Source organism: Sminthopsis crassicaudata, chromosome 1 (genome assembly GCF_048593235.1).
Source record: "Sminthopsis crassicaudata isolate SCR6 chromosome 1, ASM4859323v1, whole genome shotgun sequence".
In the NCBI taxonomy this organism is placed as follows: domain Eukaryota; kingdom Metazoa; phylum Chordata; class Mammalia; order Dasyuromorphia; family Dasyuridae; genus Sminthopsis; species Sminthopsis crassicaudata.
In genome coordinates this window covers 383,483,761-383,499,775 of record NC_133617.1, presented here as the reverse complement: position 1 = coordinate 383,499,775, position 16,015 = coordinate 383,483,761, and the positions used below count along the sequence as shown (strand labels likewise).

The following is a 16,015-nucleotide window of genomic DNA, read 5'->3' as shown; positions in this document are numbered from 1 at the left end:
TAGTAGTCGCTTAACCAATGAAAGGTTTCTACTTTGAGAAAGTACCTAAATCCATAAACTGAGAAAATACAGCTTCTGATAGCCAGCACTTACTCTAAGAAGATATTATCCTAATACTCACAGAGTAGTCTTTTGCCTTCTATTAGAATTTGCTAGGGAAAAAAAAATTGAAACAAGAACCTGGCATCCTACTAAAATAACCAGGTAACCTCAATATCAGTAAATTAATATTATGCACCATTTAAAATTGCTGAATGTTCCTTATTGAAAAAAGTATCATTATGATATGTTAAAGAAAATACAGATTTCAGCATCAAGGAGCAGTAATTGAGTTACCCCAACATACCTGTCCAAAGTTTTCTTCATCTATGCAGAACATGAGATCAAGCTCAGTAGGATCATTTTCTAAAATCCATTTCAAGGAGTTGTAATATTCACTATCCTATAGGAGTACACAAAATTATGAATGAGCAACAAAACAGCATTTGATTTGCAAATTAGATAAATGTCCTGCTCAATTACATAGATTTAGAATAATTATAAATTGTGGTGTTTAATGATGTTAACTTGTTCCATCCCCAGCATTACTCTTTTCTCCTAATGGAAAGAACAATATTTTTTTTTTTAAAGTTTTGCTAGCAACAGGGGTTGTGATAAAGTCCTATAAACAACAGTATACTCAAGGCAGAATGGTCAAGGTAAGAAAATGTGAAAGAAAGGAGAAATGGACATTAATTAGTATGGATAACAATTTTGCTTATATTAGGTATGCTTTTGAGTTAATCATCAATGTTCAAGAAAACAAGACAAAAATATATGATCAAGATGAATGAAAATTGTCAGTTTATGATTTATATTGATATTGTCAGCAATCAGAAATTTATTCAATACTTTCTTTCATTTTAGAATGTAAATGCCAAGAAAAAGATGAAGGATGAAGAGTAAATATGATTATGTTTTATCAAGTCTAGAAAGAAGTTTGATAGGGAAGAAAAATTGGATAGAATGAGGCATCTTGATTATATGTAGATTTAAATTATCTAAACTATTCCTTCTATATCCTCAGTAATAAAGGATCGAGTATATTTGCTAATATTGCAGAATTAGCAGTTCTATAGCAAGCATGGAAAATATTTTGGTAATCAAAAATTAAATCAAAGAAACTTTCTTATTTCTCTCTGGTACATTCCCTTCCCTCTAACAAATTGTATTACATTTATTAAAATATTTTCTTGGGCAAATCACTTAACTGTTTACCCTAGGTTTCTCATTTGTAAAGTGGGGCTAATTGTAGCACCTATCTTCCTAGGGGATCTGTGAGAATCAAATGAGATAATAATTGTCAATTGCTTAACATAGTGTCTGGTTCATGGTAAACATTAGATAAATGTTAGCTATTATTATTATTTTGAGGAAAAACCATTTGGATTAAAAGAATCAAAGCGTTTAATTTTTTTACTAGGAAAAAAGAGCACAATTATTTAAAATATGAACAATCTTTGTTTACTCACCACTGACTCCATATCATTCAAAGTAATCTGCTTTCCCAGCATCATTTTGTAAAATGGTCTAATGAAGAAACCTAAAATAAAGTGATAAGTGAATTGATTTTCGAGTGTTTACTATTGTTGAGCATCAAAGCATGAAATAAAAGACAAGCTCTTATTGAAAAGGCAGAGAGAATAATTACAGGTTCTGCAGCAACATCACAAACAACACATGGGTCTTTGGGTTACCAAAACATACAGGACAGAACTCATCCTTCTGGACTTCTCAATAGCAGAAGACACTGTTGATTGACTGTTGCCAAACACTTACTTATCTCTTTCTTTGACTTCACTGTCCTAGTTCTCTTCCTACCTCTGTCTCTTTTATATATCCCCTTGTGATTTTTCTCACACCATAAAGTAGATGTTCCTAAAGGTTTTATTTTCATTCTTTATTGACCATTTCATCCATTTCCATGATTTGTAACTATGTGTATAGTTGTATACAACTGTTGTTGTTGTATACAACAAATAGTATAAAATTTGTAAATATATGCTTATAATTCCCAAATGTTATGAAAGAATTTCCTTCCCTATATCCACTTATATTCTATACATTTATTTCTTTTATGCACATGTATAATATTTTGCAAAATAGTTATTTATTATTTTTATCATTTATTTTTTATTATATAAATGTTCATCAAATTTCCCTACTAGGAAGAGAAGGGGATATAGTTTATTGAAACTGCATATTTTACTCAATGACTATTTGTTCTACACATAGTAGGAACTTAATAATTTTACTGAATTGATTGTCAATAGAATCCTAAAAATAGTGCTTTACGAGCTCTATGACTCCAGAAGAGAGACCATGCTAAGTTTAAGAATTTCCAAATAGCTTAGTGGTCAGAAAGAGAGTTACCTAAAGGAAACAAAAGACCTTTAGATCAATGGAAAGAAAGAAGCAGGTATTTAGATCTAGAAGTGAAAGTAGTATGAGCAAAGTTATAGTGGAGAAAGCACTGGGATATAACATAATTTGGAGTCATCAAGATCTGAGTTTGCATCCACTTCAGTATATTACTAACAATGTGATCTTGGGTAAATCACTTCACCTCTGTGCACGTTAGTATTTTCAACTATAAAATGGGGATAACAATAGCACCTACCTCCCAGTGTTATAATGAGGCTAAAATGAGATAAACTGTTAAATCTTTGCAAACCTTAAAACACTACATAACTCTTTATTGATATTATTATTAAACTACTCACTATTTTTCAAACACAAAAATACACAAAGCTGGCAAAATCAGAGGTTTATGTAAGAGATACATAAGAAATAATGTTAGAGAAAGAGAATACTGGAGCTAAATTGAGGAGATATCAATAAGAATAATATAACTTACAACTTATTCTGCAAGCAATGGGGGGGGGGGGCTATAAGATTTTATTTTATTTTTTCCCTGTAGGAAGATCTTTGAATGAGAAAGGGACATGCTCAGAGTGTTTAGGAAGATTACTGTGGTTAGATTAGAGAGGAAACCGATTGGAGATTATAAAGCAAATATGAAAAGTACCATCATAGCCCTATGGCCAAGGTAAGGAGAATTTGGAATATAGTAGTGAAGGTACTAATGAAAAGAAAGTGTAATACAAGGAATTTTACACAAGGAAAACCATTAGGCTCTGGTGAGAAATCTAAGAAATTAGAATAGATTAAATTAGTGTGGATGACTTCAAAGTTTTAAGGCATCAAGACTGGGAGAAGGTTGGACCATTGACAGAAGAGATGAAAGTACAGAAAGGAGCTGGTGTTAGGGAGAAGATGATGAGCAGAATTTAAGTCATAAAATTTGAAGTGACAGTAATTTTCAATTGGAAAATTTTTTTAAAGTATTTTATTTTTCCAAATACATGCAAAGATAGCTTTTTCAACATTCACTTTTGCAAAATCTTGTGTTCCAAATTTCTCTCTGTCCTCTTCTCCCTTCCCTAAATAGTAAGCAATCTGATATATATGCAATTAAACATATGCAATTCTTCTAAAAATATTTCCATATTTGTCATGCTGTGCAAGAAAAATCACATCAAAAGAAAAAAAAACAAGAAAAGAAAACAAGCAAATAAGAAAGAAAAACAACAACAAAAGGTGAAAATACTATGCTTTGATCCACATTGAGTTTCCATAGTTCTCTCTCTGAATGTGAATGGCATTTCCCATCCAAGTGCTAATATTCTAAGAAGAGAAGGAAGAGAGAGAAAGAGAGGAGACAGAAGAAGAGGAACAAGGAGAGGCAGAAAAAAGAAAGGAGGAGAGAAGAATATGTTAGGAAGATAAAAGTTGAGATTTGGGGGATTATTTAAGGCATGAGAAGAAAAGGTAAAATTGTAGAATAAACAGAGGAAATATCCAGGGAGTCATTGAAGTAACAAAGAAGGAAGAACAGTTTTTTAAAGGAGATGGAATAATCAATGGTGTTGAAAGCCTCAAGGAGAAAGAAAGTAAGAATTAAGAAAAGGCCATTGCATGCAGTATTAGAAAGTCATTGGTGACTAAGAAAGAATTGTTTTAGTAGGGTGAGAGAGCCAGATTTGTAAGATTCCTAAGCTAGACTGAGGATTCAGTAGATGGTCACAGGGTCACAGTATCATAGGAAGGAAAATACCTTACAGATTCTCTTATTCATTTTATGGTCATGGCAGAAGCGCCTAGTGTAGGCTCATTTGGAAGGAGAAGAATAGGCCACAGAGTCAAGGGGAGGATGTGTGTTTCCCCCCAAACAAAAGAGATTGGAACCTATCTATAGCTTAGAAAGGAAGAAACCAGCAAACTAGCAAATAACTCTTGTTTTAAAATAACTTCCTGACAAACTCTTTTACAATCCTAGGAAATAGCTAGGCAAAAATAATATTAGAAAAAACATACTTGTACTTGATAAATTTAGTAAACCAAGTAAGTGAATTTGGAAAGATTGACTATGATAAAGCATTAAACACAGATAGTATTTCATAGTAAGGAAAGATGTATAAAGAACAGTATTTAGCAACTATAATAGGGGCTGCTCTGAAGTAAAATGAATACTTTTTTTGTTGTTGTTTAGTCATTAAGTCATATGGGATTCTTTAAGAGTCCATTTAGGGTTTTCTTGGCAAAGATACTGGGAGTGGTTTGCCATTTCCTTCTCCCACTCATTTTTCAGATGAGGAAATAAAATACTGGAACCATAATGAAGGAACATCAATAAGGATAATGTAACTTAAAATTTATCTTGAAGGCACTGGGGGCCTATAGGAAGATTTCTGAATAAGGGAATGATATATATCCAGAGTGTTTAGGGAGATTAACAAGTAAACTGTGGGTAGATTAGAGAGGAAGCATATTGAAGATGGTAAAGCAAATAAAAATACTTCCATAGTCCCATGGGCAAGGTAATCAGGGCTAAATGCCCTATGTACCCAGGGCCACACAACTAATAACTATCTGAGGCTGCATTTGAACTCCAGAAGATGAGTCTTCCTGATTCCAGTCCCAATACTCCATGCATTATGCTATTTAGCTGCCCCCAAAACCAACACCAAGCCTTCAGTTAGTCAGTGAATAAATCTTTATTAAATGCCTACTATTTCTCTCTTACAGTGGGCTCAGTTGATAGAGGAGAAAACACACAAGCAGCTATGTTCAGGTTAGAAACAGGATAAACAGTAGATAATAGAGAAAAAAACACTATAATTAAGGGGAACTGTGAAGAACTTTTAGTTGGGACTTTGAAAAGTAGCTAAAGAAGTCAAGAGGCAGAGATGAGGAAGGAGAATATTAACCTAGAAACACTTAAACTTCATAATTCCTGTAATCTCAATCTTTACATAACCCATAAATCCTCATACTCTTTCCTTCCTCTATCCTCATCAAATCCTGAAATTCCCTAAAAGTGCTTTTTCTTTCCTGACTGAAGACTTCCATGATTTTTTCTGAATAAAATTACTTTTTCAATATTCATATCCAAAGTATTGGGTGCCCATCTACACAGAATAAGAAAGTTGACCTACTTTTTGGAAAGAGGAATTGTGTCCCATTATCTACGAAGCACTATGATTCCATAGTTAGCTAAGTCACAAAATTACCTGAAATTATTTATGATCTAATCACATTTAAAAATGATAATGCAGAAACAAATGGATATTAAATATTAGACAGCTTAGATAATTTAAAATTAACTTTCTATATTAGTATTTCAATATGTTGCCAACCTACCCACTGCAAAATAGAAATCTTTCTTTAGGGAAAATGGGAAAAGATTAAGTCTAAATAGGGAGCAATACAGTGTAGTGGAAAGAAAAATGGACTTGACGTCAGAGGATGCTTAATTAAAATCATATTGCTATTTCCTATCCAAGCAACCTTATATAAGTCATTTATGTTTTCTCATCTTTAGTCTGAAAAATAAATGAATGAACAAGATGATCTCTAAGGACTCACTCAACTCTTAAGCTATAGTTCAATTAATATGCTGTGTTTCAATTTTAAGAAGTTTCTAAAATTTTAATGTGTATAGACATTAAATCAAATAATATCAAAATAATTAGGCTTTTAGGGAAAACAGCTGTACTATGGGACTAGGATAAAGTGATCTGTTGCTTTACATAATATTATATTAAGTATCCTTGATCAGACAAGACAGTACCAAAGAAATCACAATGAAAAATGATATATCCACCTCCATAGAAACAGCTAATGGATCTGAAAGCAAATCAAAGCATGCTATTTTTCAGCTTTTTTTTTTTTAATCTTTTTTTGTGGCTTATATCTTTCACAACTTCACTAATATGAAAATATGCTTTACATGATTGCACATGAAAGTGCTTACTGTCTTAGGAAAGGGAAAGAGAAAGAAAATTTGGAACTCAAAATTAAAAAAAAAAGTTAAACATTGTTTTTACATGTAACTGGAAAAAAATAAAGCATTAAAAAAAGGATCTCTGATTAGAAAAATTTCTGGAACAAAATTAGAATACGATAGTTTTCATTGTTTAAGCATGTTTAATGACTTACCATCTAGGAGTTTCCCATGAAATACTGCCAGACCTGCTACTCGTCCAATAAAAGTGAAATAGGACAGATGATCTTCATTACAAAGGCCTGAATTGGGATTGATTTGAAGTGTGTAGTTGTCCCTTTGAGGAAAGAATATAAAATCAGGTAATAATTTTTAAATAATAAAAGTCAGAACAGAAAAGTCAACTGATAATTTTTTTCCTTTTCCGTTTAATTTTAGGCTACTTGGATATATTCTGTAATTTAATAGAAAATTTATCTGTTTGCGATTTCTTTACTTCTATGCTCATATGTCCATTGATTCAGAAAGAAGAGAAAATTCTGAGTTGATGACCCACAACTTACATAGCTGTGTAAGTCAAGATTTTTCTAATCACCACAGAGATAGATGCCCTCTCAAGACTAAGAAAGAAGCCTTTGAAATAAATGATATACTTAATCAGTTCAATCTCCATTTCATTTCAGGGATGCACCCAGTGACTTTCTGAAATGTCTCATAAATTATTCTTCCTGATATCTGAACACGTCTGTACATAAAATATTTGAACACATAATACAACAAAAAATATTCTCTCTTGAGAAGATAGAATATTTTTTGTCTTTGTATTTCAATCACCTAAGCTCAGTGTCTGGCACATAGCAGATGCTCAATAAAGGCTTTTTGCTTGTCTGGTTGGATCTTTTATTTAACACTGAGAGGAGCCACTGAAGTTTTTTCATCCTACCACCTCATTTTAAATACATCTAAGAGTCTGTAATCCCATTTGGATACCTATAAAGACAAAGCCATTCTGACAAATTCCCATGCCACTGGAAAGAAAGGCAGAGTCATGAATCTTATACCTAAATAAAGGACATGAGTGAAGGACAGGAGAAGAGAGGGAAGTTGCTATGGCAAAAATTATTCTAACAAGGGCCTCAAAACAATATTAATCTTGTCATTGTCATAAGCTAAACTGAATGACACACACTCATGTCTGACTTTTTAAAGTGACCATTGTTTGACTGCTTAGAATGACAAGTAAGGATTCTAAAATCCTTAATTATGAAGGAAGTATTTTTCTTTTTACTACTTGTATACTGAAGTGTGGGTCCCCAAAGACCTCATAATTTGACATGAGTGGCTGTTCTTGCTCATAAAAATGCATTATTCTTTTTGGAAGCATGATACTGACAAATTCTTCTCTTGAATTAACATAAGCAATGATAATTGCTTCTCTCTTTGTAAATGCTACAATTAACAGAAACTTTTTGAAAATTTCAGTTATATGAGTTCAGTAGACAAGAAAAGAATCAATCACTTTCAGGCTTTCATTGGATATGTTAACACACCAAATAGACTAAGAATAATTTTTAAACTCATGCTCCAGGGGCCTATGCCAGAAGAATTAATTCATCTGAAATTGGTGAGCCATTTACTCTCTGTGTTAGAATAAAATTTCATATATACTCCATGTACTTACGTGGCAGAATATTCAAAGAGACCATAATAAGGATTAAACATCTCCTTGGACAACAAGAAGAACCATTCCCTGGCCACACCTCCATAGTCAAGGCCTTTTTCGGACTCAAATTCAATCCACAGCCTGGCTTTGAGCACATCAGGTCTCTTCACAGACATGATCCTTCTATAGGACTCTTCAAATATGTTATTTCTGTGAAGCTTCATTTCAAACCTATTTGGAATATCAGCCTACATAAAAGAACAAAACACTAAGCATCAGAAAAAATAACAGCAAGGAGATGGTGGAAGCAGTCTCTGATTAAAAAGGCAATGATTGAATGGTTCCCATTCAGATTTTCTTATTTTGGATTTTCCTCCACATAGAAGCTAAGCTTCTCTATATCAAGAAATGAAACATTTAGCATCCAATAACAATTGTTCAGACTGAACCACTAAAATATGCTGCCTATTATGAATGGATGAATGAATGAAGGGAAAAAATATATTCCATTTTTTAACTTTACCAGGCATTTCCTACCATCTGGTAGAATTATCTGTAACAAGAGGAAGAGAGTCTGAGCAAAATCTGAATAACCCACCTTGCTGAATCAGAATTGTGGCATTATTGCTAGAAAACTTATTGGGATATCATATGTACAAAAAATTATAACAGGTCTTTTTGTAGTGGCCAAGAATGAAAAGCTAAGAGAATTCCTTTATTTGGGGAAGAGCAGAAAAAAAAATTATGTTATATAAATGTAATGGAATACTATTAAGTTATATCAAATGATGAAAGGGACATGGGAGGTCCAGTAAGAGCTGATACCAACAGAATGAAGTGAGCAGGAATGGGAGAACAACTTATTCAATAATAACACTGTAAAAGACAATCTTTGGAAGACTTAGGAATTCTAATCAATATAATGACCAACTATAAATCTAAAAGACTGATGATGGCTCATGCTATTCATCTCCTGACAGAGATGAGACGAATTCAGGATACAAAATGAGACCTTTTAAAAAATATAGATGGCTAATGTGGAAATTTTTTGGGGGGGTAAACTATGAGTATGTCATAAAGGTGTAGTTTTGTGTGCTTTTGTGAGGAGGGAGATTGAGAAAACTGACTAAATCAAAATCATATGTACACCTGTCTAAATCAAAACATTTCTTATTTATCAAAAACAATGGGGGAAGTAAGGACAAATCTTGTGGGGTCTAGATTTTGGTCCTATGATTTTAAGTCAATTTTTCTATTACGGAGGACAGTACCCAGACTTTGGGGAAGGATGTCTTTTGTTGACAGATAATTTGTAGAAAAACTAATTATCATGAAGTAAAGGGGATTGCCTATAAAGGCAGTTTGTCTCTGGGGTACATGAAATGGATTTAGGCTTCTGAAGGAAAAAGAAAGCTCTGACAGCAAGAGCCCACGGGGAAACAATCCTTCTCCTAAGGGTTTATATGGCCTGTCAAGAAAGTCAACACCAGACAATGTTCAGCAAGTGAAATAATGACAGAATGTTGGTGATGCATACATTTCAGATGGCAAAAAAAAAAAAAAAAACTGTTTTGGAGGAGAAGCAAAATATCCTCATCAATATCTGTTTATGCCAGAAAAGAGAAAACAAGAAAGAAAAGAGGCATGAAAAAAAATCATTTAGGATGAAGGAAAATTGTGCTATATAATTTGCACATTCCTGGCCAATGCCTGCCTAATTCTGGAAATTATAAGGAATGGAGTGCATAAAGTTAAAAGGGCATAATTAGTCAGGACTATTCTGGTGATACTTCATAACTGAATTCACAGTGGAGCAAGGTAGAAGAGATGACGAGAATAATACAAGAAAAACAAAAGAAAATTCTATTAAAATTCAACAGGCTATGTATTAATGGAAGGAGTTAAGAATTTGTTAAAGACAAGGATGAATAAAGTTGGAAAGATAGGGTGGAAATTATCTATGGGCTTAAGGAGTCTATGCTTCAGAGGCTAATGTACAGCCTTTGATGGCTTTTGAGCAGGATTGTAAGAGACTTGAACCTATGGGAAATTATTTAGACAGCTGCAGAAAGGATGAATTTTAAAAAAGGAAGTAACTACAAATAAGGAAAGAGACAATAGATAGGGAGAAAATGAAAGAGACTGCCTGTAAAATCAAAGAGCAGATTACAATTAAGATGACTGTAAACAACAGGCCCTAGGCCCAAGTTATAACAATCCTAATATATATATATATTTTTTCCTTTTGCTTTGTTTTGGGGAAAACATTTAGCATCTATTTTATATTACACAATAAACAGACACATTGTATAATTTATCAGAATCACTAAATTTTTTCTAATCTGTTTAATCAGTCCATAAGTATTTCTAAAGTACCTACTAAGAGCTAGTAATCACCAACAATGCAAAGGGGATAACAAAGGCAAAAATGCTGGAATTAAAACTTTGATTGAATTCACATTCATATCTTTATCATTAACTACAAAAAAATTATGAAAATGGAAAAACCAAAGACTAGTTTTTAAAATGTGATAATAGATTTAGTTAGGTTAATTAAAAAAAAAAAAACCATAAACACATTGTTCTTACTAAATGAGGCTGTGGTAACTTCCAAAGGACAAATGACAAATACAATGCTATACAAAAAAGACAAAATTACTCACTGGTTTCTTTAACTTCTTCCTAAAGTAGTCATATTTTTGCTTAAACTCTCTGGAATAAGGAACAGCCTGAAAAAAAGAGATATTTCTAAATTGAGATCATGAAAATAATATACTTTAAAATTTTTTACATTTATTGAGCCAACATTTAGAATACTTCATGAATCATAAGCCTTAAAGTTATTTCTATATTTGAATATAAATCCAAAGTCTATTTATTTAAATAGACTTTGGAAAAAATCTATTCATGTGCATCCATTTTGTATGGGAAGTTTCATATAGCAGTTTGTGTGTGGGGAGAGAAACATTAGGTTCCTGCAAAGAGATACTAGGATAATCCCTTTACTTCTGGAGATAAGACAAAGTTCTGGACTAGAAGAAGCTTTCAGTCTTATCTAGGACATAAATTGATAATATGATAAGTACCTGATAGATCTATTAATAAAGTACAGAACAAACTGCAATTGAAAGTGAAAGGCAACATGAATAATATAGTAATATATTTCTTATGTATAATCTATATGAAATTGTCTCAGAGAAAGGGCAGGGGAGGGAGGGAAAGAATGTGGAACTCAAAATTTTTTTTAAAATTATGTTAAATATTGTTTTTACGTGTAATTATAAAAATTACTTTAAAAATTTTTTCTCACCATCTGCCTTAAGTCTCACATGCACATTCTAGCTGTCTATATATTTGACTGAAAAAAGTCATTTGTAAGCCTTGTAGGTAGGTGCTGATTAGATGTGGGTGGAAACTAGGTTGAGATATTTCTGTTCTTCTTGTGGGGAATGATGCATGGGAAGTTCAAAAATCATTATCCTCCTCCTCTACTTATTATGTTTTCTCTTTTGGGTAGTTTTTCAAATGAAAGAACAAGAATACGTTTTCTCCTTCCCCTAGAAGGAAATTGTTATCCTACTGATATACGGAAGTGCCTGATAGTTACAGCCTCTGGAGAAAAAAGTATAAAGTACATTATCTTTCTTGGACTGAATAGCTTAATGGGCCAAATCATCAATTCTCTTCTCATACAGATTCTTTTGTTAAATTACTACTTAGGGAAATAAAAATGTACTGCCAATTGTAATCTAATTTACTGATCATGAGGTAGGGTGAGTGACAATCTTACTCTTGCCCACAAAAAAAAAAAACCTGTCACTGAATGACCTAATGATTTAGGGTGAGATGGCTTAGGCGCAAACCTTGAATTTGTCACTTTTAAGCTTGGTGAGAAGAAGCAAATCACTTTTTTGAGTCTCAATGAACAAATGTGTACATTGTGTGTATCTCAGGCTTATTGTAATGCTCAGATTATATAGCCCATGTGAGAATAATTTGGAACAATGATTTTCTAAGTGAATTTTAAGTTATTATTTCATATAATGGCAAAACCCTACTAAAAAACTCACCTGCCTCTATAACAACCCCCCTTCTCTTCCCATTTTTCTTGAACAAAATATAAATTATTAAATTATTTAATGTTTGTATAATAAATATCCTGAGTAGTTAAGTATAAATCCATTCTTGACTACATTAAGTCTAAAGTTTTATTAGAGGGAAAGAATCAAATCTGGTTGATTGTGATGAGATTCAGTATTGTCAAGAAGAAAGAATGCTCGAATTAGAAGATCTAAGTCATAACCATGGTGGTGTGCCTTTGAGCCTTTTGCCTCTCACAAGGGGTTTTAATGACCTAGACAAATATGGAAGCCCTCTGAAAAAGTTCAACTATCCTTCGTCCATGACAAAGTAATCCACTATGAAAATTATCTATATAGGAATGAAATTTATATAGAAATTCAAGACTGCAAAAACCTTGGGGAGAAAAAAGTAGATCATGCCACTTTTATGCAAATTATTACTTTTATGCTTCTGGGAAGAAGTCGCACAAAAACAATGCTTGATTGAATTTTTAAAAAGTTGGGTGAATGAAAAGCAGAGTATCAACTATCCTGTCATTCTTTTGGCATTGTTATCACATATAAAAAATGCATACTTAGGGAGAAACAAAGGAACAACCTGGAAAAAAAATCCATCATGAAAAATACTCACTGGACCAGTAATAGCAGGATTCTGCAATCTTGGATCTTCCCATTGAGTAATTTTACTATCTGAAAATTAACCCAATAAAATAGAGCATCAATTAGAACCTATCCCAGTTTATATTTAAAAAAAAAAAAAAAAAAAAAAAAAAGCTTTCAAAAAGAAGTTTCACTAGGTTTCTTCAGTCATCTGCTTCTCTCTATTCATGCCCACTTCCACAGTAGCAGAAGTTTCTAAGAGTGGTGCAAAATTAAGAGACAACTATATGTGATCCATTCATCTACCCTGCCCACCAACACACTGTTTAGTTGAAAACACTCAATCAAAAATGCAAAACTAAGTAAGGTAGGCCATCTAATTCACACTGTTTGGGATAAGCATCTGTAAATACTTCAATTATAAACCCCTGTTAGGGATTTATAACTTGATTGTGATTTTTTCACTCAACTGCAAAACAGCATTAGTCCCCTTTCTGTCTTAAAAAAGGTTAAGAAACACACACATAGTATTTAACTGTTTATAAACATTTTTTTTTGCTTACATAGTAAAAAACAAAACAAAAACAACTTTCAGTTATGAATTTTATGTTGAGCAATTGAACAATCTATAGTATGCATCATTCACACACACACGCACACATACATAAAATCAAAGCAGGTCAGACAGTCCTAAAATGAGAATTAAATTAATACTGCACAAAAAGTTTTCCCCAATGACTAATCTTGCAAGAGCTTTACTTTTCCTAAAAGATGCACTTTCAATAGGCTCAATTTCTTTCTACCATGGTATAAGTGGTAATACAATGGTGTTAGAGATTGGTAATAATACGGTAAGAGAAGGAGCTGATTTATACATCCTTTTAAAGAAAAAAATAAACTACTTTAAGATGTTCTTGAGGTCCTATAAAATCCAAGCAAAAAGGCATTAAAAACTCTGTCAAGAGTAGGAAGGAATATATTTAAAAGAAAAACAACAACAAAAAAAACCCTGAACATCACTTGAACTCTATATAATCTGGGAAATATCCTAAGACTTACATTACTAAATAATAGGATATGTTGTCAATTTTTTACATCTGTGATTTTTTTTTTTTGTATTTTGCATTTAAGAACTGTAAAATTAGGTTTTTATTCACAAATTCCATCAATCACTAAGTATTTATTAAGCATTGATTTTGTGCCAGTCCCTGGAACAATTTGGAATTGCCACATACTATATAAACTACATACTATACTATAAATTAGCATGTACCTTGGTTTTTGGACCTTTATTTTTAATCTCCAGAATTTAGAAGGTGCCCAGCACATAATGAACATTTAATAAATGCTTATTGATTGCCTCTCATCCTATGTATTCTCTCCTCTGTGCTTCCATGATACTCTTAACTCTTGGCATATCTATTGCCAGATCATTCTTTCTCAGCCCTCTTACTGGTTAATCATCAATATAATCATCTATGTGAATGATTGCCAGGGGCCCCATTGGACATTTTGAAATGGATGTCTCATTTCAAACTAAATTGAACTCATTATGTCTGTCTACCTTTCTGCAAGTCAATCAAATTTTCAATCTCTAATCTTTACTTCCTTACCCTATGTCTCTAATAAAATGCCATATTGCTGTTCCTCCCTCCACAGTCCTGCCTTTCTTCTCATACATGAGCACCACACTGATTCACATGCTCCTTACTTCTTATCTGAACTATTCCAATAACCTCCCAACTGGTTCCTCCACTTTCAAACTTTCCTCTCTCCAAACACATATTCAACATAGTTACCAAAATGATTTTCCTACATAGCAGAAAGGACCACATTATGGTTTCCCCTCATCAATAAATTCCAAGTGTTTCCTATCACCCTTAGGATCAACATTTATGTGTCTGGAATTCAGAACTCTTCACAATCTGACTTCATTTTATCTCCAAAGTCTTCCTTTCCACATATATTAGAATCCAGCCAGAATTACTGTGTAACAATTTCTCATACATAGTATTTTAACTCTTGTCCACATACCTTTACACTGGTTGTTCTGTTGAGATTCCTTGATTTTTTTTTTTTTTTTTTGGGGGGGGGGCTAGGGTTCTGTTCTAACAATAAGTCAATGAATCCTAAATCTTGTGGTTTTGGAGTCTGCCTCAGGAAACTCCCATATCCAATCTGATTCTGAATAGACCACTCCTCAATTCATTGCTGACTGATAATCTTGTCAGTGGGAACTAAGTTTCTGAGTCATTCCTCAGTTCATGTTGACTGTTAGATAGATAATGTTGGACAGTGATAACCAAATTCCAGAGACACTCCTCTGGGTCATAGAATTAGCATGTCAGTGATAGACATCTGAATAAAGGGGTATCCTCTGTCTTACAATTTTGCTAAAATTTCTTTTGGAATTTAATCTACTTGCAATAGTGTTACAATTACAACAAACTTTGCCTTTGACAGGGAAATGGGTTCAAGCCTGAAAATTCTTTTGAGATACATAGTGACACCAGTCTGTGACCACAAAGTTTGGGAGTCTCCTTCCCAACCTCAATAGTAAAATGTAAACTTCTCTATGAGTAAGACCATTTCACTTTCAACTCTTTACCCAAAGTGATGTGCATATAATAGGTGATTAATAATGTTTATTGCTTGGTAGGTATGTAGATTGAATTGGGAAAAGGATGATCTGATTGATTTTTTTCCCCTTGGCATCTTGTAGGCAGATAGAAAATATTATTTGAGTAATATGGATTTCAGTGAGTCTTAGAATAAGTATGAATTGTACAAAAGATCTATTTTTTAAATTAATGAATATTTTTAGGTTATCAACAAACATTGATAAAAATTTTTATTATTTTAGATTATTTTGATTTGCTTTCACATGGCAATGACATTTCTACAATGTTGTGAAATTCCCTGCAGGAAATTTTTGGTTCCTGTTTTATGGAAGGAGAGACCTTGACAAAGTAATAGCAGCCAATATAAGAATTAAGATAACTAAACTAAGAAGGCAAATAGGATACATATATGTATGGGATAAACTGAGTGAAGACCTCTCATAGGAATATGGTCTTGAGACTTTACAATAACAAGTTGAGTTATTGAAAAACAAACAAACAAACAAACAAAAAACTTCAGGTGTTTGACGGTCTTGGAGGAACCTTTCCCCTCCTGTTTTCCACCACCTCTTAATGAGCATTTAAGTACTTCTTTTAAAAGTGATGATGACTTTGGGAATTCAGGTAACAGAATTTTCTCATCCAAGAACATATTCCTGTATAACAATTCTCTAGGGAATTTGAATGAACAGTTTTGTTATTTATTAATATCTTTTTGTTTCTG

At 32.7% G+C, this 16,015-nt stretch overlaps 1 protein-coding gene across 12 annotated transcripts in view; it reads right to left on the bottom strand.

Annotated features, from left to right (window-relative positions):
- The window catches only part of NEDD4L (NEDD4 like E3 ubiquitin protein ligase), a 453,149-nt gene that overhangs the window by 33,258 nt on the left and 403,876 nt on the right, over window positions 1-16,015 (bottom strand). For all 12 annotated transcript variants that reach the window (XM_074279441.1, XM_074279439.1, XM_074279442.1 and 9 more), the window contains 6 exons: window positions 12,702-12,760; window positions 10,652-10,717; window positions 8,007-8,236; window positions 6,541-6,662; window positions 1,512-1,582; window positions 347-442 (listed from right to left, as the gene is read on the bottom strand). In XM_074279441.1, coding sequence (XP_074135542.1) covers window positions 347-442; window positions 1,512-1,582; window positions 6,541-6,662; window positions 8,007-8,236; window positions 10,652-10,717; window positions 12,702-12,760 — 644 coding nt within the window. The remainder of the gene's footprint in view (window positions 1-346; window positions 443-1,511; window positions 1,583-6,540; window positions 6,663-8,006; window positions 8,237-10,651; window positions 10,718-12,701; window positions 12,761-16,015) is intronic.